The sequence below is a fragment of the Acanthaster planci genome, linkage group LG05 (genome assembly GCF_054643075.1).
Source record: "Acanthaster planci isolate LZ-2023a linkage group LG05, COTS_SCS, whole genome shotgun sequence".
Lineage (NCBI taxonomy): Eukaryota > Metazoa > Echinodermata > Asteroidea > Valvatida > Acanthasteridae > Acanthaster > Acanthaster planci.
Genome location: NC_141781.1, coordinates 21,914,754 through 21,938,976, shown reverse-complemented (window position 1 = coordinate 21,938,976; position 24,223 = coordinate 21,914,754). Strand labels below are relative to the sequence as shown.

Genomic DNA, 24,223 nt, shown 5'->3' with positions numbered 1-24,223 from the left:
CAAAAGAACAGAAATTCCACATTCACAGAGAATTCTTATGCAACAATGCACAGTGTGAGGTAAATGATTCAGATTTTTGCTTTTTCAAACGTGACATTAAAACTGCGTGCTCAATGCTTCCTCTGAGCCTGTGAGCAGACAGAAATACAAGCAACTATTTAATTCACACAAACAAATTTCCAAATACTTGAATTAAATGAAATAATAACACTGGACAGCTGAGACGGGAACACGAGTAGCGTAACTTAAGTTGAGAAAGAAATGAATAAATGAGCCTGTAAAATGAACCAGCCAGCATGCAAATCAATCGAAAAGTCTCAAGCCAACTTGATGATAATCAGCCAATAAATGGAACAACGATATCATGGCTCCTACTCCTATTCGGATGAGAATTTCCTCAACATTGACAGGATAAACATGGAATGGACAAACAGCAAGCGCTAGGTGGTTTGTACGTGGTTCGAGTCCCACCCGTATGTCCCAATCCCTTCCATGCACATCGGTGCCTACCTTTCTCCTCAGGATGAGTATTAAGATGCAGACACTCCCAATACCGGTGAAAAGGAGTACCGACATGAAGAGGTTTCCCTGCTCTATCCTGAGTGGACCTCTTTTGGTGGTTAGGTTGTACATGACACTAATGATCCAAGGAATACCAAGACCAAGGAACACGTTCACGCTGTTGCTGCCTGGAAACGCAAAGTTTGACAACACAACATATATTTCACCCATATACATGTTGACAATCTCATCACAACTGGAGTTCAGTATCATAACACCACCAGATTTATTAGTAGGGCATTATATGGAACTAAGTTACCACCTGCACGACAAATAGCATCTATCTTGGACTCAAAGTTGGTTGCTTTTTCAACTCTTTGTTTGGACATTTTTAGCTTGAGCAGGAAATTTTGTAAACTTGGGGGTTGAAATCTGTACAAGACTTAACTAGAAAAGACTAGGAAATTAGCATAACTGAGGGAACATATCCTGTAGCAATTTGCAACGGGGTGGTTGGGTGGGCACTGAGAGGGGTGAAATTCCCTCCCCCTTTTACGGTTCCTTTAGGTTGGGTGGAGCAAAGGAAGGTGGGGGGAGGGAAGTACTAGGCAGATTAAAGTTCAAGTACCTGTGATATTTCCAATTGCAGCATCGGCAAACTGATCATGAATGGCTGCCGTGCGACTGGCGAAGGTGTCGGGTACACTGGTCCCCAGTGCAATGATGGTGATACCAGCCACTGCTGCTTTAACATACAGGACACAGCCAAACAGTGAAGCAAGCTAGATAAAAACAGGGGAAAAGAAGCAGGTTTTATTCATGTTTTATTCCCGAACCTGTTCTCCTCAGGAATCAATCCCAGACTTGAATAAATTTTGCACCGAAAATAACATAACTGCCTCTGCAATGCGTGGAATTTAAATTGGATGGTAGGCATTGTGTCTAACTTTTGTGGCATTCCTTCACTGTTTGCCCTAAGTTCTGAGTTATTTTTGGAGGGTGCTGTTGCCGTGATGTCCCTTCAGGCACTTGCTGTTAAGTTTGGGGACTTTCACGCTTGATGCGTAAATATGTAAATAAAGTTTGCTCAGTTACTTGTGTCTGACCAACAAGAACACTGTGCAATGATTTTCAAAATGCTAAGCAAAACAGAACATTTTATTTGCATAAAAAGTCCAAGTCCTTAAAAAATGATGACACAAGGACTCGAGTGGAGTATGTACTGGATGCCAGAATTCCTTTAAAATTACTTCCTGAACCTCTTTATGTAAACAAAAAAATCTGACTTACCTGTTCCACTATTGCACTTAACACACCAATGAAACAAAGAGACAACCAAAATGCTGGCCAACCACCCCAGACGCTCCTAGAGAGATAAAAAGGTAAGAGTGATTTAGGCCAGGGGAAAAATTTACCTACTTTCTCCTCCACATACACTTCCTTTTCTGAGTTTTATATCCCTTCCTTCCCAGAGTTTGAAAAGATTCTCGTATCTGGTTGCCTGTGTGTACATTTTAGAGAGATCCAGAGATCTTGTCTGACCTTCTTACCTTGGTGGGATGAGTGAAAATATGACTTTCCAGAGGAACGTGATGAAGTGAAAGAGATAGTCAACCTTGGCTGGTGGAATCTCGTTGCCTTGCTCGTCCTTGTCTCCTCCTACAGTCATTGCACTGCAGTCAAGAAAATCCCGACCAACAATCGATCAATTATCGATGAGACGTGAAGGCAATATTCATTCATGACCAACTTGAGTGATTTTCACTGTATCACCCAATGAACAACATTTCTTCTGCTTAGTTCAGTTGGCAAGTAATCACTTGCTTTTATTGGGCTCACATGTAGGACGATAATAGAACGGAGGGTATTTTGTACGACACCTTTTGATTTGGTCGAGCCATGTTTCTTCCTCTTCTTCCTCGTTTTCAGCCAAGAGAGTGGCCAGTCGCTCCGTGATGTCATCTAATGAGGAGAAATAAAATGACTGAATCAACAGGTCGAAAAGAAAAATTGACTAGAACTGGATTAGGACCTGGGACCTCAATAACGCGGTGTCAGTGCTCTACCAACTAAACTGAATATTGGGTTGAAAAACAAGAAACTGACTGAAGCAAGATTTAAACCGCTGACCTCCAGATCACAGCAAGAGTGCTCTACTGACTGGAATGAATATTGACTGAATATATAAATGTAAAGCCTTTCAAGTATTTGAAAACCGTAGGAGGTTTAGATATGTGCTTACCAAGCACTAGATTGGCCACTGCAGCGCTGTGTTCTCCGAGTTTAGCTCCTAAGCTTGGGTTCCTTAATGTAATCACAAAGTTCTTTGGCTCCTGAAGAATCAGAAAATAGACAACAAAAATTTATTTAGGCAGCAACACGTGACAACCTCTGCATTGCAGGCAATTAAAAAGCAAATCCCTGATTAAAAAACAGGTATTTACTTCCTGATATGCTTCTACACGTATTGCATTTTCAAAAAGAGTAAATAAGGCAGAGATTTTCCAAAGATCAGGGAAACTTTCAGAAAGTCCCATAGATATTGGATTCCCCATAATTGTTACTTGCAGATCCTTTTCCCTTCAAGTCCCTGAAAAAATGCTCATCAAAAGAACCGCCCCTTTGATATAAAAATATGATGAATAGTCATGAATATGCATTCACAGAAGGTTCCCCTTCTGCATACCTTGGTGTTTCTGTTGACTTCAATTTCTAAGTGCTTGCTGGTTTCTCCGTGCTCAAAAAGGAGAGTCCCTGAGGTCGACCGGTAGTCTGCAGGATTGACGTCCGGCCCACCGCGGGCTGAGCCATCTCTGCAATCAGACAAAAAACCACAAAAGAGACAAACATGTTGAGACAAGATGATTTAGAGATGATGTGGCCACCATGAAATGCCGCGTAACAGGCTGAGCTGATCGTTAACTGCTGACAATCACTGACCAATCAACAGCCTTCTCCTTGTTTTTTCCCTTTGTGGTTGCTAAGTTAATTCTTGTAAAGATGGCTCCTGTTGGCTGGAACGTGGTGATTGATCATGATGCAGAGACAGGCATGCACAGTAATCAGACAATACTGAGGAGCAGGTTTCCAAAATACATGACACTCTAACAAAAACACAAGCGGAAAAAAATTTCAAATGACCATTTAGTGTAAGCAAAGGCGGTTTGATAAAGCAATCCGTACTCACACTGTTGCATACTGGATCGAGACTATCCCATCTGAGCCGTTCGATCTCAGCACGGTTGCCGTCACAATTCCCTTCTCCAAGTTGGCAGTGTAGGTGGGACTGTCAAATGAAAACTCACCAGGAACTGAAAGTCAAAGCAAGAGGAAAACCAACAGAAATTAACGCACTGAAGATAATGGTTGTAAGCAATGTTCATGCAAATATTTATACATATCCAAAGAGCTTCTAAAACTTTCAAAATCTTCCACGCTGCAGGAAACCAATGGCACATTCTTTGTTCTTGAACCGAGAATCAAACAAAATCAAACCAGCAGTAACAAAATCTATTTTAGAAAAACAGTGAAAGGCATGTTTTCTATCTATATCAAGGGTTTCTTTCCCATCTGACATTCAAAAGAGAATAGCAATAACCTCATAAACCCCTCCTTTTCCATAATTTATTGAAAATGAGTTGTTTTTCACTCCCTGCAGTGAATGTCAAGAAAAGTTCTTATGACATCACCAATTTTTAATGAGACAGGAAATGATAAATTCTGAAACACTACTGAAATCCTTCTTTTTCACATTTCTATAAATAATTGCAATAATTAACGTTTCATATGCCGAGCAGAAAAGTGAGCAAGTGATATGAAACTTTATTCTTGATGTGGCATAGAGGGATCCCAATACAACGCTATTAGCGTCAATCTGCGCACTTCCGCATTTGAAAACGAGGCTGTACGTGTCAGCTTCAATTCTTAATACGATCAGACGATGGAAAGTAAGGAGTCAAGACACAAAATACATACACGTATGTTAAATTCAGACTTTTCAGGCTGCAAATTCTTTTTGAAGAGTCTTTCAGGATGACTCGACACGTGAAATCAAAACAAAAGACAATGGCAATTTACCGCGAACTAACGTACCTGCGATGGCCGTGATCTTGTGCAGTGGGCGTGGTTTAAACTGAAGTGGTGTCACATTTACAAACGGGATACTGCATGTACTGTGTCGACTCCGCGGGCGCGCGCGAGGAAGTTCAACACAGAGAGCCTCGGTTTCGACGCGGATATGCGCAGACGGCGCTAATTTCAAATTCATCTATTGCACTGTTTGAATGCCACAATCTTGTGGCAGGATTCCGGTTGAGCCATTTTTGGGAATGGAGAGCAAATGTCGGACTTATAAGGCCCTGAATTGAAGGTCATGAAGGAACAGTAAGCTGACCATTCTAAGAAATGTAAAGTTGAGTTGTGTAAGAACTGACCGCACTGTCAGCACATTGAAATATATGTACTCACCGTCATCATCGATGATTGTGACCCGGGTCAGGCTGGGGTCACCCAGCGCCCCTCCTCCATCCGGGTTCTTCAGGATGATGTAGAAATCCATGTTGCTTTCATACTGGTTGTCATTGATGATGGGAATGGAGATGGTTTTACGCCACTCCGTCTCTTGAAAGACCTTTTGGGATGGAGTGGGAAGGGCAAGCAGAAGATTCAAAGGAGAGGTGAGGAAAAAATGAGAAATTTTAGGGAGGAGTAACGATGTGGAATCAATATCAGGTAAATGAGATACGGTTGAGGTGAAGGAAATACAATGAAATATTTCAATTGGTGGGGGGGAGGTTTGGCAAAATGAGACAATACTGGGCAGGGGGAAATTGAAAGCTCAATATATGGGTGAGGAGAGGCATTGGTGAGGAAAAACAAAACAAGATATCATGACTTGCAGACGGACGAAGGTATTAAAAGCAGTAGGAAGCAAAAGGATCTTGTGAGCTGGCCTTCATGTCCCTTAATATAGGGATCTGACACCCTAATCTTTGACATAGAAAAATGCTCAAACGTTAGATAAAGGTTTGACCCACAAGGTTGGGTCACACACTGGATGCCTTAACTATGGATGGACGGAGATTTCAATTTCCAAGTTCTGGCAGACTGGATAACAATCTTTTTCAAAGGTTTCCCAGCCCAATTTTGGCTAAAAAGTTGACATTCAATATTCAATCAGCGACTGGGTGTCCCAACTTTGAAAATGTGCAGTCTCAACTTTGGAGAAAGACATCATATCCCCACTTTGAACAGACTTCAACATACCAAGACTCCTTGTGTGTATTGGAATTCAGTTTCATATTTGGCTGTTCCTTCTCTTGTCTCATAGGCTATGCTGACGACCGAGTTGATGTAGCCATCCTCCTCTTTCTTGCTGTTTTCGTCTTGTACCTCATACGTGGAGGCTTTTCCATTTTCCTGTGAAAAAATCCAAAGTCATAACATTACTTTCTGGATACCCCCCAAGCTGTTTTTATAAGATGACATGTCACAAAAGGCTGACCTTCTGCCAAAACATGCTGTCTAATGCACATTACACAAAATACTTGAAGCAGTCTGCACTATGCTCTGGGCAAGTTGGGTAAACGAGCCCGGGGGACACTGCCCCCATTCTATCCATCAAAATCATCACTCTCTATTTGATATATACTGCACAGGTAATATAAAAATCAAAAGCTTTTGTGACGACTTCTCCAAAATTTGATGACCTACAACACATACAGCAAGATATCGCCCACCTTAAATCAACATGGATCACTTCCTTTGCAATAGAGACATATCAGTGCTTAATGACTTAAAAGACCTCAAGAAAAACGGGTGTTGATGATGACTGGTTGTCTTTTTAACATAGAAAATCTCTTCAAAATGTTTGCTGACATTACTTTAAAGGTATCCAAAAGTTAAACAACAATGCTAGGAAACCTTGCTGTGGCCTGGACTCTTGAATCTTTGATGGAGCAGAGAAAAAAGGAAGATAACGAGTATAGTCTTCTTTCCTCCGAGAAAAGAAGGAACAGCTATCAAACATTGAGGCAAAGTGCATGTTGCCATGACAACAACTGCATCCATCAGATGCCTAAAAGGGAGGTTTCACCGTCCAAGGTCATTGTTGCAATATTATTGGTTGCTACGGAAACAATATCCACTAAATAATACAAACTAATTACAAACAGACAAGGCAAGTCACTGTAACAAAGCCTTTTTCTGCTAATGAAAGGTGCACAGAACATCTCCAGGAAAAATTCAAACCCTTCTCTCTTTATACTGTAGCACATGAAGCAGGAAATGAGTGTTTGTACCAAGACATAAGCTTCCATAAATGAAAAGCAGTTAGTGTTATAAAGATGCATTGTTTGCCATTTCTAGTTAAATAGCCCAAAGTTATCACAATCAATCGTTTTCATGAAAAAATCCAGAAACAACTCATAAAACCAAATGAACAAAAGGTTACTCAACATCATAAATAGCAAACAAAAAAGAGAACAAAGAATATGAAAAACAAAGATGAACAACAAAGTTATGCACTATTATTTTGTGCTAAAAAATTTAATTACTAAATAATTTTAAAATACACTATTCAGGCCTCTGTCACCGTCACTTCACTATTTGCATTGATCAGAAGCACATTTCCATCTACGATCATGTATTGGGGGCTTTCAGAATCCAATTTCCATCCTGATACAACTCTTTAATTCTGGAGCCCATTGCACTCAACCACTCTGAATATGCCCCCCCCCACTATGCCATTGGAAAAGAAGATAATTTTCGTTGTCCACCCTGTCAACAACATTTTCTGAGATAATGATGACTCTGACCAAATTTGATGAAAACTGGTGTCTGGTTTCGTAACATCAAACAGCCAATTTTGATGAATCATGTTGCCGGCACTTCGTTTTATAGGATTTCAAATGAAGAAGCATAAAAGTCAACTCGGACCATGGTGGAATTAAAACCAATCAGTCAGGCATGGCTTTCCTTGAAGTATAATAATGTATCATACAGTTGACACATCATTGTGATGTGGCTACAGCTAATTTATTTATCTTCCACATTGCCATGGCGACCACCACGCATTTGGCACGGGAACAAAAGAGCCGCGGCATGTCAATGTTTCAAAAACTCAACCAAAAAAAATGACATTTGTCATTTTGCCTATTCCGACAGCATTCCTGTAAGCTAAGGCTGAATCTTGAAGCATCCTAGGCATGGGAGTAACGTGAATGGGTGGAGAAGTGGTGCCATCAACACAACTTGATGGTGACTTGCAAGTAGTAAGGAAACCAGAAAATGTTCCATCCAGAAGTTATGATCTTTTTCCTCGGCTGTTTGGGCCCTTTTTAGCCAACAAAAAAGACTGATTTTTGTGACAAGAAAGAATAAATGGGACTTTCTCTCCTATCAGAAAAAAAACCTCTTCCTGTTACCCATACTCAAGTACACTTAAAATGAACGATTAACTCTTGGCATGGGGCTGTAGAGCTTAAGATGATGATCCAACTCCTGACTGTTAAAAGCCACGTACAATTTAAGTCTTGAAAAATCATGGAAAATCAATTTGAATAAAGACACAAAAGAGGAAAGAGTTTGCATTGTTACTTACCATTAATGCACCACCATTCTTCCTGTAATGTAAAATGAAGGACAAAAAAAATAAATGACAATGGTTCCTTTGAATAGGAAACACAAGTGAAAGATTAATGCTTGGGATACAAAATAACACTGAAAATACACTGCAGTAGAATTAAGTCCGGATCATACATGGTGTGAAATCAAACAGAAATTTTGCAAATTTGTGCTGTCGGATCAAATATTTGAGTTGGTGAATTTGCAACAGTTGAACACATTTCACCTCAGTTTGATGCAAGTTTTTAGTGACGTCAATGTTAACTTTGCTTCATTTTCACATTTGTCTGAAGTATGAATGGACCGTAAAACAAATATTCTCTTTTTTGCCCTGAAATTATTCATTTCTTTGTTTACACAACAACATCGTGAAACTTTTTTCTCAGCTGAACTTTTCATTAATGACAAGATTTCCCTTTGATAAATATGTTTCATAAACTGTGCTCTGAGTTAATCAAGTAATAGATTTCTTTTTAACAGTGGGTTTGTGTAAAACCATTCCTTTTTACATCCATTGCAAAGTTAGTTTACACTGCACCAGATGAAGACAAAATGATATCATACATGTATGTTGACCAAGCAAATTCAGAGCATATTATTGTGCTATCATTAATTCAGTACTATTGCAAGCATGAATGAAAAAATAAACACTTGGTATGATTCATCGAGTCTCCATGGCTTATATTCAAAACCTGTAAAAATAAAATAGTAATGAATTTATTAGCAGCTACCTCGATCGCTACTCCAACAACATAAGCATGTGCAGGCAGCTTCAGCCAAATTAAATCATCGCTCCAAAGTTGAATTTTAATTTCTGGAGTGGCTCTGGGGAACCTCAACGTATACGTAGCAGTTGTTGGCAGTATGTACATACTGTAAACTACTCCATCCATCAAATTCAACCAAGCGTTGTCGGTCATACTCAGGGATCAGGGCATAAAGTGCAGGCACCTGGCCCGGCTTCTGGCCACCCACGCCATGTTGTCAAATGCCACCACTTTCAAGGTCTGCCACAGCATCTTGGGCTTTTGACTATCACGGTCAAATACAGAGTTATGCGTTAACGCGTCCTCAGATGACAAGAGCTTTGTATCCCTGGGTAAGGCTCAAGTAAACCTTTTGTGCATTCATTGTAACTAAATTAAAGTAACAAAAACAGCCTCTGAGACGCCATGGAGATGTCAGCAATGCATAACCACGATTTGGCATTATGGTCTGCAATGGCTGTGACTCATCCACACTGCAGAAAGTATGTAGCCAAACTCAAAGCTGTAGCCACTCGGTGTCTGATTTAGACAAAGTCTTAATCTCTTGGCTCCTAGTTCTACCTTGTATTATTGTGCATGAATACATCTGGCATCCCTATTTGAAAAATGTACGTAATCTTTCAGGTCTTGAACCAAATGCCCCCATACTAGTGTTTTTAGTACCAAATTTCTTTTCAGCACTCATTTTAACAGATGTTGATTTAACTCAAACGGTACCCACCATGCTTTGCATTCTTTCAGAGTGTTTTATCAATGTTATTAGACGTCAAACACAGCCTAATTGGATGGGGAGACAGGTACCGACAAACAATGCTGATTACCAGTCCTCTGCGCAATATTCAATCGACACTCCATTAAAACGGAGGAGTTAGACATTAAGATGCGAATCCAGGAGGCCTGTACTCCTAACAATAGTCCATTACTGTCAATTTGTACCAAACATCTGCCTGGCTAGACTGGCTTTGAAAGTTCAAAGCCCTGTTGGCCACTAGAGAAGTGTCATTAAAGACTGAGTGAAATGAAAACAGGCATGCTGACGATATTCCGCAAAGCCTCTCTGAATAATCTACAGAGATAGAATATCTGCGGGCAGTACTTTCTGTTACGTAGCAGAGAAAAATATCCAGAAACTGGAGATCTATGGTGACATTTGATCAGGACACGTAATCTAAACAAGTTGAATATTTGACTTTTTTTTTATGCTCCTGGGCATTTGCGCCGTTGAATAACAGATGGTCTGATGACTAGATGATTACAGCCTATAGCCCTATAGGCACATGATGTTGCCTTCAAACAGAAAAACTCTTTCAAGGGGTGCAACTGGGGAAAAATAAAATATCCATGAAATAATCAGTACAGGTTTGTGGGCCCGCAGCAGCACAGAGTCTATGGCATAAACACATTTGTGTTTGCCTACGGATCAGCACTCTGAAAAATATCCTTTCTTGTGTTCTATATCGATTTCAGATCTAAAAACAACTAAATAGTAAACACACAATTCGACAAAAGTGAGCATGTTCATTGTTAGTTTTGACCCAAGCCTCTGATAACCTTTCACATAGAGTTGACAGTGCAAGCAGTTGACAATGGATGTGAACCATGTGCAGTAAGCCGAGTTTATTCAACCAGCCGGGAAAATGTAGATACGGCTCACATTTTTTGAAACAGAAATATCAGTGTTAATAGCACAGTGCACAATTTTTGGAGAGCACTACAATGGGCCCAGGAGCACACTGCTAAATTTCAAAGCCAGAGAGCTACATCAGACAAATGTTATGTCAAATAAAAAAAGTTGAGACAACTTGAACTGGAAGGCAGTGGAAAGATTAATTCTGGTATCAAATCTAAAACAACAGGATGGGCTGAAAATCAAATCAAGCAATTAGCAAACTAGACTAGCGTCAACAACTGGGCACCTCCATTGTCACAGACTTCATACAAAAACAACACTGCATGCCATCTAGGATAACTAAAGTTGGGAGCTACGTATTCTAACAGCCAGGAAACCATGAAATGTGATTCAGACGAGCCAGTGTGTCGTAACATAATCTTCTGAGGCCATCAAGAGCTGCATCTCCCTCTCCACAATTATCTTCGACAAGGACAAAGCTGACTGTTTTTCTTCTTCCCTACAAGAACTTGCCTTAAATCCATAGCGATTCTGGACTTCATGGCTTACAACCTAGGGGGATATACAATTCCACCCTTTTTAGCTTTCAGATTGCCTGATCCTTATTTGTCAGATCAGGGTTTCAAACAATAATGGAATTTCGAATTGAGCTGATGGCACTGCTATCTCTCAGCAATCATTAGGAATCCAAAGCACTGGCATGCCCTGGGCAGAAAAGCTAGCCACAAAAGCAGTTTAACAGTGGAATTTTGACATTTCAAAGGATTCTGATTCTTCATTCTCCCACTCCATTTTGACTCTGAACAGTCCCATGCAACTTCATTCACTTGTGCAACCTATAGGCACTTTTTCCCACCTGAAATGTTTTATGCCTCCTGCTTTTAATCTCCTTCTGTAGATGTAACGCCGCCATCAATGAGAAATATTTTGCCAGTTTTTGAAAAACAACTCTCTTGCATGTAAACTGTATGAACACTTTCAACATTCTATACGCTTTCGAAGTAACTTTTTCAAAAATCACAAAATTATTTAAACTTAAGAGTGAATTTCTGTAAAGTGTGTCAAAAAAATCTGTAAAAATGTTGCAGAAGTCATGGGCTTTGGACAGAACAAATCCAGCGAATACAACACAAAACACCGTTCAGTGGCACATACATTGCAGTAGCACTATTTCTGACCTTGCATCTGTTCATTACTAGAATGCTCCTAACCCAGAATGTAGGTCGTAACTGGTGTGAAAACCGAAAATGTCTTTCAGTTCAAAGAAACACATCACACCCTGTCTTCGTTTAGAACAAAAACTGCCCCATGGATTCGACAGGCTGCATGCTCATTCATGTACAGAACAGGGTTTCAAGTAATTACGGTAATTTATTACCATCAGGAAAATAAGGGTAATCTTTTCACCATGCTCTGCATATGGGGAAAAGGTGAAGGGTCTCTCTATTTTTAAGGACACTTCATTTCCTCCTTCTGTACACAGACCTCTCAATCTCCATTCCATCAATTCTCTATAATGGAGGCCCAGTACGGTGCTTGGAAGTCATGATTCACGGATTTTATTTCCCCACTGGACGTAACATGATTCCCCTTAATATCGAAACTTTCATTCTGGGTCCCAGGGAACAAAGTAATTGATTTGTTCTGTCTCTCTTGGAAGAAACAGAGGATGAAATAAATGCCAGGTTATAGTTCATTTTATCCTTTTCTTTTTTCTCTTTTTCTTCGGTGTTCCGCTCCAGCTCAATTTTGGTCCGAAAAATTTGAAAGCTACATGTATTCTGGAATAGACAGTATTGTTTTATCGCTCATAACACTTTCAGACTTTTCACAAACACGGTAGCAAAGGCTACACCGACAGTTTCATAGTGCATCTGTTTGACTCCCACTCCGCTTCATTAATGCTGTCACTACATGCAGAAATGTGCGCCCGCCTGGACCAATTAAGGGGCTGGTGATTAACAACCTGAAGTGAATCAACCCATAAGGTGACTGCACCTTTCTCTCCTACCTAAGCTCAGACTGTCTGCACCAGAATAGGCTGATCCAGCAACCAAAATTAGAAAGTCAGTACTGCAACAGAATCAATCTGGCATATTAAGGTAACACTCCTTAAATACTTCATTGACCAAAATACCAAGCTTGAGTGTGATACTGTAACCCTCAATCACACTCCTCTTCCATCAAAATTAATTTGAAGCTATGCATCTAAAATTGCCCACAAATTACAAGAAAAAAAAGCAAAACATTGCAATGCTGGATTCAAACGGAGCCAAAAGCCAAATGAAATCTCATTCAAAGGTTCTGTAGGGGTCCGGAGGATAGACAAGGACACTTGGATGCAAATCACGGCTGATTTGTCTTTGACTTCTGCTACTTTTGTTTCCATCCAGCAGGAATCACCAGGCAACGACCTCATCAGGCAAAAGCCAGCAATGGTCCACCCTGGCGATCTGACAGTCCACCCGTCGGTTAAAAAAAAATCTTAGAAATTTACACTTGGCTGACTTGGTCATCGTCAAACGCTTCACGTTTCAGTCTTGTCCTTGTCGAGAAATCTCCTAAATTAATTTTCTTCACGGAAGACTACTGACGGGATACTCCCTCCTGCTCTCGTATCTAAATATCTCCAGCTATTTTTCTTTTGCATTTGAGAAGGATCCTTCAAGGATAGAATCACAAAACCCTAAAACAACTGGAAAGCAATTTTGAGAGGCTTGACTTTTGCTCACAATCATGGCTTCAAATGACAGCCAGAAACTGTATACAGGTTTACATGTATACCCCACAGCCACAAACACTTTCTGATCGGATGGGATCTAATCTTTTGGGTGATGAGAAACATAAATTGCAGATTTGAAGGTTACTTCTGAGCTTCTGAACTTTTTAGAGCAAAAATTTTCAACACAGCAATGAAAGGTGGGAACAAATAGTACAAACTCTTAAAACCCAAAGTGACCAAATGATCCATTCTGCTTTAAGGGGTTACTTGATTCCATCCTTTCCAATGTTCTAGAAGCTGAAATATTGGCTGGTGTTTACTTGGCCCAAATTCTGTCCTTGTTGCTTCAACCAGGATTTCCCAAAGCACTCAAGCATTTTCCCAGAGGGTACAAGTGATGGGGCCTACTCACGGCCCTCGTAGCTGAAGACAGATCAGAAAATAAGCATCTCCATGCTCATCTCAGTCAGATGATCAATGGTAAACTCAATCTATCCTGTTATATTCAAAGCAAGGCATTTCCGACATTGAGTAATGAAAGCTGGATGGCAAATGACATTGGCATCACTTGGTTGCCCTATGTATACACAATGTGCTTGTAAACAAAAGCCAGAACTCCAAATACCAAACTTATTAGATTCATGTCGCACGATTCCAAGCTGGAACTTAATTAGAAAAGACACCGCTAAATCCACAAGCATTATGACAAACTGGTGCAGAAGTCTTGAGACGTGGGAAGTGGGTGAATGTGGCAAAAAGGCAGTGGAAACCATGGAAAATTGAAAAAAACATTGAATAGGAAAAACTTTGAATTAAAAAAGGCAAATTAACAACCGCAAATTCTAAAAATGCACGTGGTAAAACTTGTTGGCATATTATATGCATCCATGTACAGGCAAGTGTAACAAACGAGTTGCGCTCCAAAAGCACTAGACACTGTCTACTCTTCTGAGACAACATTTCCAGCAAAAGACACTGAATTGAAAACTGCACATCCTAAACCCTTTTGAAAATTTTTTTCAGAACTTTTGCTGACATCCATTTGTCTACAATCGTAGGAACGTACTAATTGTAGGATATCCAAATTGGTTGGTTGACAAAATGCAGCCCACAATTTAGCGAATGCCTGGAAATTTTAGCGACCATTACTCTTTTCCTGCAGAGACTTTTCCACCGCTTAACCGTCCCCACATGCACTTATCAACCGATATGCATCAACAACTGCAAATTGTCTCGGGGATGGATTTTTCCCAAAGCTGATGATGTAGGATACCAATTGTTTACATATCACCATTATTAAACTGTCACAGACAACCGAGAATCTGAAATAAAGCCAAAACAAAAATGAAAGTGCCAATCTGTCTGGGTACATATGGCAAGGAAAAACAAAGTCGAGATAGAGGCAAATCTGTAAAAACAGAGATGTGATGGGCACCAATGATTGTGGAGTGTCTGCTTCAAACATGATGACCGATTTGAGTGGCTGGTGCAAAGGTGAAGTGTTCAACCCATTCTCAAGTAACAGAGGGGAACACAGTAAAACACTAAAACATAAATTAATGTTACACAGTTGTCTAACACCCCCCCTCCCTTCCTAGCTGAATGCATCTGCCAGTTTGTCAGTCCGGCTGAGTAAATTTGATTAAAAGAGTGCGATGTGGATGGCTGCATGGAGAAAGATAGGCCATATTGCACTGGCATTCCAAAAGTGCCCTCAAAAAAACAGGGGCACAACTTATAAACATTACAGCCCGCCAATGGTGTTTGGACAGAGTGTACTGTCCGGCTCCAAATACCCCCCCCCAAATCAAAAACACACAAAAATTGGCTCACCAATGCAACAACAACAATCAAACACACATGTACACCTCATGGCTCCAGCAATATTTTCTTTCTTTCATTTTTAATAGCGCAAAGAACGCAAGCACTGCGAAATCATCACATTATTTCTTTATTTGATAACAAACTTGCCTGTCCACCTCAGGAAGCAGAACAAAATTATCAACAAATATCCTGGCGCACATTCAATTTGACTGATGAAAGAACTGCAAGTCCGTGAGACGTTATCAAATAAGAAGTCGAATCAGTGAGTCAACATTTTTTTGTAAAACGTTCATCAAAGTGGAGAGTTCCTTTTTTCGGAACAAACATGTTCCGGGAAAAGGTCAGAATAAATTTACTCTGACGGGGAAAAGTTTTAATTTTGTTGGCGCTGGCATTTCAAAAGTGAAATTGGGAAGAGACTTTCTGTTCATGGGATGATGGCCCTCTAGCCTGGTTAAAGATGAATAATTGCCAGCCCTTTAAAAGAATCCAGACATACAAGGCAATACATCCTTAATGAGCAAGGTGTAGGCACCAACTTTGTTCAGCACACTTGAGCATGACATGGCAATAAATATATGCTCTTTTTATCCATGGGCAACTAAGATTTATTAAGAGTTGTAGAATCTCCATTCACCATGGCCAGCTCTGATGAATGAACACTTGATATATATATGCAATCCCGCAGATGAGCCAAGTGGAGCCAAGTCATCAGATATGAGACCATGGCCGATTGGTAGACAACCACCAGCTGACTCTCTTACGCTTGGTACATGCCATCTGATTGGTCACAAACATGAGTCAAGAGTCAAGATGCAGATGTCTTGCTAAATAAGGCAGCTGCTTTGTCTATTCCACAGACGAGGGTATTACTAACACTCAGGGGAAAGTACTCAACTACTCATATGAGATCAAAAAGTTCTGTTTCTCAATATCTGCACATGTACATTTTATTTCAATATGGATGATAAACAACCAAAGTGAACATAAGATCTTCCTGTTCTTAGTACTCAGTTCCTTGTTCAATTCTCTCCTCCTTTGTAAGTGCCTGTGCTTAGACTGTGGAAGAGTGCAAAATGATAAGAACCACAATGCTTCATCCTCTGTGGTGTAGTATAAAAACTAGCATGTGCAGCACGTCGCTGTAGCACCATGTCAGCTGAACATTAATAGATGTGCCAACAAGCTGTGCTCCTTCCTAAGGTCAGGCATTACCAGACAATAGATTACAATTTGGAATGACCTGAAGGCTAATTTACATACCTTTTAATCAATTGTGTGGTAATGCCTGACTTCAGGAAGGAGTACGGCTAGGTTGGCACATCTGCATTAATCCATCAAGGATCAAAATAGCAGTGAAAACAAATATGATTGAAATGGACTCACGGAATGGTTCTGTGGAACAGAACCTCAACATCCAGTTTGCCGGCACTCTCCAGGACGGAGTAACTGGATGCAGCAAATGTAAATTTCCCCCTCAGGTCCTCTGGGAAATAAAAACAAACGAATACTTGATAAATACTTGCAGGATACTTTTAAAGCAGAAAAGCAGTTCCTATTGGAATATTTCTTGGATAGCTGAATAGGATGGGTAAAAAGTTACGGTTTTACAGATCAAACACTTGAAAATGAATAAATCTGGAATACATTTTAGGGAAAGGAGCAAATGGAATATTTATACCACAACAGAAATATAGTTGAGAAATTTATTGAAGAGTAATGGAAATATTGAAATAAGAGTAAACAACTGTATACTTTCACACCTAAAAAAAGAAGACTATTTTGAAATGATTGTAACTGCGTGGCCCAAAAGTTCAGAATTCTCTAGGCATCACCCACCTGTGATGGGCACCTCAGAGTCGTTGTCTTGCATCGTGCGGACTTTGTCCACCACCTCGGCAAGGCGGGGATGGCTGGCTGAGGATGGCTTATAGCCATTGACTCGCTTCTTACCTCCCAGGATGGAGCGGACAGCAGCGTGCCGAAATCTGCCCCGGGGAAATAAAAATGGGGAGACGAGACACAATGAGTGACAGCACTGCATGGGGGAGGGGGTGATGACACAGAGGTTGGTGCTTAGCAATCCCCACACCTCCAAAAAGGGGGCAAGAAACTATTTCAGGATAACAACTGTTATAAAAAGGTTCCTCTTGTTTTTTTTTTTATCTTCCATGGCCTTCATATTTCAGCAAAACTCCCCCCCCCAAAAAAAATCGAAATATTTCCTACCACAAAACTGAATGTTAGTTGCAAATTCACTAACTTGTAGGTATTTGCAATGTAATCATAATTTTTTGGTTTCCAAAACTAGCCTTCTCTAATAGTTTTTGAAGAGTTTTGAGATGCTCACAGCTATGCATAGTATACTTTACTATCTCAATGAAAAAAAGCTACGACTCTGAAAGTTGTTGAGTATTAGAGGCTTATAGAATGTAAATGAGAATTAGTAAAAGCAATGATTTCTATATTGTCAAACCTGATATAGTGAGTTGATGATATTCGTGTGGATTAAAAGTGGAAATGAGAGAAACGGTTAGATTGGTCAACTTCAGGCTGATGAAGATTATATGATGGATTTTAGAGACATGGAGATGTATTTTTTGGTTGCCAGGAGATGAAAATTTATGTTGGATATTTTGCTCTTCACTAATGTTTATTTAAATGACTGAGTGTACAATGTTGTAATGTGACAAGTACAGCATGTAACTTAGAAGTTGGACCCTAGGCCTAAATTTCCCCCTCCACCCCCCCAAAAAACAGAATTTTCAAATTTATCAATGACCCATCTTGAAAATAGTTCGCGGTACCCGCTGCTTCATTTGACTCAGACCGGCCAGCTGACCCCGGCAAGCTCAGTGGTTGAGTGGTTAAGACATCTGCACTAGTAAGCAGGAGGTAGTGGGTTCGAGTCCCACCCGAGTAAGCTTATGAGGGTTTTTTTCACAAGCTCTCTGACAAGCACTGAGCATAGAGTGCTTATTAATATACATTGGGTAAGGGCAAAACCTGTTATATATAATTAATAACCCATCTGTTAACCTCAAAATCCACCAGGTTTTGAAGGATTTTGCTGGATTTAGGGAGGTTGAGCTGAGACACTTTTCATGGGCTTGATGCCCTTTGAAAGCCTGTCCCTGGAGTTCATGTGCAAAGACAAGTGTAACTTGAACCATGGGTCCTCCACTGTGGAAATTTCTTAGAGAGTTTCAGGAAGTTTACAGGTGTCCCTGGCAAATATGCCCCATGAGTTTGGGGCTAACTAAGCATGGTGTTAGTGACAGAAGAGGAGATTTGTTAAAAAGAAGATATGCATCATCAGGTGCAAGGAGGTGGGAGAAGAAAACGAGTCAGTGATGAGATTATCATTCCTCAGAACCCATTGCTCATGGAAAAATGATGACATGATGGTAACAGCAGCTGGCAGACAAGGCACACTAGTAACCACCATGACTAATTGACTTGAAGTATAAAGGGACCGGCTATAGTCGTAAGCGATAGCCAGGTATCTTCAAAAAGTAACAATTGGGGGCAGCTCTACAGCGATACCTTCCCCATCCAATGTTTCCTGACCCCACCCTGAACATGACAGATTAATGCCATTTTGCAATAAAGCCAAAACACTGACACTAAAAAGCATCGAAATGTTTCAAAATATCAGAAACACAATTGATTTCTCTGACAATGTACTTCAGCCCCCATCCAAAACAAACCGTCCACTTAGAATGGGTCCTAGTTACTTGAAATGTAAGAAATAAGCTATTTCTTTGTTTGCCTTTTTTTTTTAATTGATACCTATTTGTGCGGGGCTCACAATAACATGTAGACATTTCAAAAAGTCGAGAAATTATCACAATATATGTTTTTACAACAGCAAAAATATGGCGTATGCATTCTTTTTTCATGAAAGAGAAAAGACGTATTCAATCTTATTAGATGTGGTATTACATGCAGGGGCAGTCATTGTTGTCCAGTGAAAGCAATATGCAAGTCTGTCACCGTTGCCGTGGCAACCTTGTCAATGACAACCTAAGTCCTTTAGGCTGTTTCATTCTGGGGATGGTCATTACGGGCGAATGGCTCATGAAATAACAATTGAGGTGGGCATTAAAAGGCCATATTTCTGCCAACGTGATGTATCTACGTTCCATAAAATAAAATGGCTTCATGCTACTTTCCGTCTGCAAAGTTTGAGACTTGTATTCACATCGCTGTGCAGGACGACCAACTGATACCCCATTCTCACACGTAATGAAGAAAAATTGACAATGTTTGCACTTATCGGACCAAGTAAATGCCCTGCATGCACTCTCTGCAGAACTCTTTATATACATCAGAGATTGCAGAATATATCCCCGGGCAGAACTTTTCTCTTGTGGTCTGATCCTAACTAAGTGAGGATACTTGACAAGAAATGCCGCTTCAAGTTCACATGCAAAGCAGGCAAACTGCTTGGAATAGGTCATAAATAAAGAAATATACTTGTTGATATGTGGCCAAATGGTTAGAGATGGTAACGCTTGATCATGATTGGGTCTGGGTTAAAATCCTGCAGTGAAGCGTTCGTCATGATCTTGGGCAAGCCACTTTGCCCTCATTTGCCTCTCCACCAGGGGTATAGGCCTATACAGGGATACCTGAGAGAGCAGAGAGGGTTATTGAGGTTGATAAACCAGGAGCCACTAGAAATGGTTGCACCTATCGTTGACTACTCCTAAGGAAGTTGAGATGGTTTGTAGGAATAGTTCTGGGACCGGTGAGTAGGGACACGGCATGAGTCGCATTAAGAGCCATTTAGAATTGAAATGCGCTATACGAACATTGTATTAGGCCAGCAGCCTGTTTTTTACTGAATGAAGTTATTATTAGTCAGGGTGGACATTTCTCTGCTTCAGCTCTGCAGCATAATTCCCCCCACCCCGGAGGGGGGAATGCAACTGTGCCTCATTTGCCAAACTGCTGGACAATTTCCAGTGGATCTATCTACAGAGTTTGTGAAAACCCAAAAGTGATGATGGACAGGCAGAGAGACAGACAGACAAACAAAAACCAAACAAACACTCTCCTACTCTATTGGAGTGTCTACGCTTGATCTTTCTATCTATTGTCAAGAGAATAGTTGCTGGCATGCACTCACCCGCCCTTGTTATATGGAGTAAATGTGTACATATAACTGGAAAACATAAAACATTAACATGCAAGTTAAGCTTAGGTGGGCTCAAATATATCCACACAAAAATTTCAACGATGAAGTGCTTTATTTTGGAGGGCTTTTGGCATTCTTTTTTATTGAGATCATGGACCTAATGAGTAAGTCCTTGGTGAAGATGACAATTCCATGCAAGGATTAATGAATGAAAATGAAAGCCAGGGACATGTAATGGTTTCTTCAAAGGAAATAACCAGTAAAGCATGCTGAGTTCTGCTCCAGACAAACTTCTTTTCGAGTTGCAATTCTTGCATTTAAAAAAAAACGGGCATACAAATGACAGGCATAACACAGCAGCATGCACAATGCTCACATTAAGGAATATTGATGATAATGAATTAATGAATATGCAGTACACACAACCAATGTATTCATTTTCAACACTACCAAAAAATGACCTTTAAAAATGATCAAGGTTGAAATTGAGCAGTATTTGATAGTTACATCCATTAGTTCTCTTTAACGTTTTACCGCTCCATAATCTTCCAACAAACACAGAAGCACCTGTCAAGGGCTGATGGGAGAACAAACAAGCACACCACCCCCCCCAAAAAAGATGACAAAACACGCAAGTCTATCCCCAAACGGAGATAAACAGGAACAAGGGAGGCTGGCCAATAATTGAGAACTTTAGAAAGCTCAGAATAACGATCACTAAAAACAACCTTTGCGGGAAGCAATTTTTGCGTGTTTGCCACCTTGAGTCTTGAGAGATTCCTGTCATCTGTCTTCCTGCGCAGATGAAACCTTGTCCTGTTAATGAGGCACGTATTTGCATCTACAACCCACTCGTCTTCACACGCAGTGACATTTCAAATTAATACCAGCCTGGGATATTAATGGAGGTTTCATTCCAGTCAATTAAGGTAAAGGAACTCAGGCAAAAATGCATCAGTCCCAATGGAAATCCCTGTGAATTATTCATGCCACTGCTCATACAAATGCCCCCATTTTCAGATCATAAAGAAATGACTATATTTCCTCTTTTTTTAAAATGAGAACACCCGTCCAATGTATAGAGCAATCTTGACCATAATAAGAGAACGCAGTGCTCAAACTGTACTGCCTATGTGCGGGTCGTACGTGAGCTTAAACTAATGGCGTGTTTACAATTTACCAAACAGATGTAATATGCATCTAAAATTAAACAGGGGTTTGAATGGCCACTTACACTGAGAGTGGCTGAATTCAGCAAACAAAAAGCTGAAATGTAAAAAGTTCCCACATTTTTGTGCAGACCAGGTGGACAAAAACCTGAAAATCAGGGTCAACATCTCAACAAAAAAAGTTGAAATTAGCTAGAAAGCTGAAATCTCACACCCCTGATTAAAAGCGGCACATGACCCACGAGTGCAGTTTCTCCTTTGTAATTAGGCATACAACCAGAAGTTAGACAAAAAGGGGAACATTCTTTGCAAACTGACAAAAAAGAGGGAATCAGCTTATCCGAGGAAAATTTGTATGCCTGAATGACACAGCTGTTGACTGTTGCTAGATTAGTAAATTTTAACCAAAAAACAGGAAAAAACCAGTGTTTTACAATTTAGGGTTTGGACCAAATGAAGCTACTAAACCTCTCACAAAACTACCAGCAAACGGAACAGTTCACTGCCAAAAACTGCTGGCAAAGCTCTGAACCAGGAGCAGTATGTGCCTAAGCACATGTAAAAAAGAGCAATTTAAAAATTAACATCATTTAATGTACAACCCCCAGCGTGCATGATGACTGCTTCCACAATATCAAGACTCTTTGGCATTTTACTAGGCATGGGCTACCCGTTCATAAAATCAACATACCACCACAACTTGTAAAAAACTACTTTTGACAGCGAAAGAGAGGGGTTTACTTTACCGGTTTCTGCTACTGCTGTTAATCGGTGGTGCAGGGGTAGTGTGCATCAGACACAGAGGTGTGAGGAGAGCCAGTGTTATCAAGAGAAGAAGTGGAAGAAACAAGGTTAGGGTTAATTAAAAAACACACCAACCTTCGTTCAGTCAGGAATGGAGGTCAAACTCAGCATGTTCTAATTGCTGAAATGTTAAAATTAATTTGCATAACAACCAGAGACACTTTACAGGGAACGTCTGTGTTAATGTGCAAATAATCTTCAGTCTAAAAGCAGTCATACAGCTCTTTTCATATATAGTCCTGTTCATACATGGCTCATACACATCAAATACATGTAATGGCAATTATGAAAATAACCAACGACGTTCAGTAAAAATTATGAATAGGCAATTGGAGAAATGGTTTTTGCGTGAAAAATTTGGGATATCTGATTGCAAAACATTGGTACAATTTGTACTCATTTTGGCACATATATACGTAGCAGCGTAATTCTCAATGGACACTGAGTTATTTCATGAACACCTTTGAAATTTGATTTGACGTAAACTAAACATTAAACACAAATTAATTTCATTAAAGTGAGTATGTAAAAGTTATAATGGCTTGTTTCACTATTAAGACAATGATCCAAGATTTATCCTTTTGTAAACTTGTCAGCACATTATTACATTGTTATTTGAGCAGTCAAGTTTGAAGCTCCAAATAGTTCACTGATAAAGAATATGTTCTTACAGACCACAGCTTCCAAGCAAACAGTCAATTGAAACAGACATGCCAACATGATGTGGTGATCCAGGGACAAAAGTAATCTAATAATACTGCCATGATTACATCTCCTTTACTGTATTGCACCACCCCAATAATGCCAATGCTACATATTGCATTACTTTTGGTCAAGGCTGCCTTCCCAATTTCTGTGTTATTCCTCTCATTTGATTGATTTTTTGACCAATTGTGTCTTTTGTGAAGCTACTCTTATAAGCTGCACACTATTCCAACGTCTGTATTGGTTCACAACCACATTAAAAGGTCGGGGATGTAAATGTGAAAGTGAGCTGAAAACATCTATTAAATTTTCAATGTAAACGATTTACAGTTACAATTTACATATAAGCAAAAGTTCCTGAACTGAACAAGATTAGGGTTCAATGAGAGGTCACTCGGCGTAATGGCAGGTCAGTCACACAATTTCTTAAGATTCAGGGAGTCAGCGACTTCTCGACAACAGCTTCTGTCAGGCATAAGAATTTTCCTCCATATACATGTCTCCAGAAAGGAGGATGGTCATTAACAAGGCACTTGTCCTCCCGAAATGAAATGCAGGGTATCTCGTTTCCAACATGATGAAAAATATGGCTTTCTACTCGCCAAACAGACTAACAGACGATGCATCAGTTCGTTAAACAGAATCCTCCTGCTTAGCCTTTGGTCAAGGCCGCTGCTGCAATTATTAAATTGTAGTCTTTGCATGGCATGCACAATGCTTGAGAAAAGACTGACCACTGATCACCTTTATCGGCTCCTTTTCAGGGCTAACGCTTGTCTTTATTTCTGCCACTGACTTTGCAAATTCAGACTGGTTTTCATGATATGGAAGATGCAATCTTGTGTCCACTTACAAGATTATGGAAAAAATCAAAGGAGGCAGTCTGCATGGACTTATGGCATATGCAGAGATGATCAGCATTCAAGCATGTTGCTGTACTAAGTGGTTGTTAAAATGGAACTTGACCACCAGAATTATTCAGCGTAAAACTTTGGAAAATAGTTGAAGAAGGGCATTCGCAACCATAGGCTGAAAACAGTACTCACTAGTCTTGAAATGTGGCAGAAAGTAATATTTTCTTAATCTATTGAAACAGCTAAAAGTCCACTTATACACAAATCTTTCTATGTTGTGAATGAAAGCTTTGCTGTGGTGTACCAGCATGAAATAGAATGTTTTGGGTCTTAAAACAAGGTGCGCTGTCTTAATTACTTGAACACTTCACAATTCAAAGATTCCCATTCAGTTATAACATTGAGCTTCTTAATTATTTTGCCAAATGAAGCCAGAAAAAAGCCAAGGTTTGGGAAATGGTCCTTGAAACTATATATCATC

At 40.0% G+C, this 24,223-nt stretch overlaps 1 protein-coding gene across 6 annotated transcripts in view; it reads right to left on the bottom strand.

The window, feature by feature from the left end:
* LOC110989885 (sodium/calcium exchanger 2-like) overlaps positions 1-24,223 on the bottom strand; it is a 60,243-nt gene that overhangs the window by 4,793 nt on the left and 31,227 nt on the right. For 3 of the 6 annotated variants that reach the window (XM_087137359.1, XM_087137360.1, XM_087137358.1), the window contains 15 exons: positions 22,126-22,140; positions 20,202-20,237; positions 16,907-17,055; positions 16,454-16,553; positions 8,102-8,123; positions 5,767-5,919; positions 4,969-5,131; positions 3,689-3,812; positions 3,188-3,314; positions 2,744-2,834; positions 2,382-2,463; positions 2,052-2,174; positions 1,792-1,867; positions 1,130-1,283; positions 511-689 (listed from right to left, as the gene is read on the bottom strand). In XM_087137359.1, coding sequence (XP_086993485.1) covers positions 511-689; positions 1,130-1,283; positions 1,792-1,867; positions 2,052-2,174; positions 2,382-2,463; positions 2,744-2,834; positions 3,188-3,314; positions 3,689-3,812; positions 4,969-5,131; positions 5,767-5,919; positions 8,102-8,123; positions 16,454-16,553; positions 16,907-17,055; positions 20,202-20,237; positions 22,126-22,140 — 1,594 coding nt within the window. The remainder of the gene's footprint in view (positions 1-510; positions 690-1,129; positions 1,284-1,791; positions 1,868-2,051; positions 2,175-2,381; positions 2,464-2,743; positions 2,835-3,187; positions 3,315-3,688; positions 3,813-4,968; positions 5,132-5,766; positions 5,920-8,101; positions 8,124-16,453; positions 16,554-16,906; positions 17,056-20,201; positions 20,238-22,125; positions 22,141-24,223) is intronic. The other 3 variants (XM_087137362.1, XM_087137363.1, XM_022254575.2) reach the window with 3 other exon arrangements.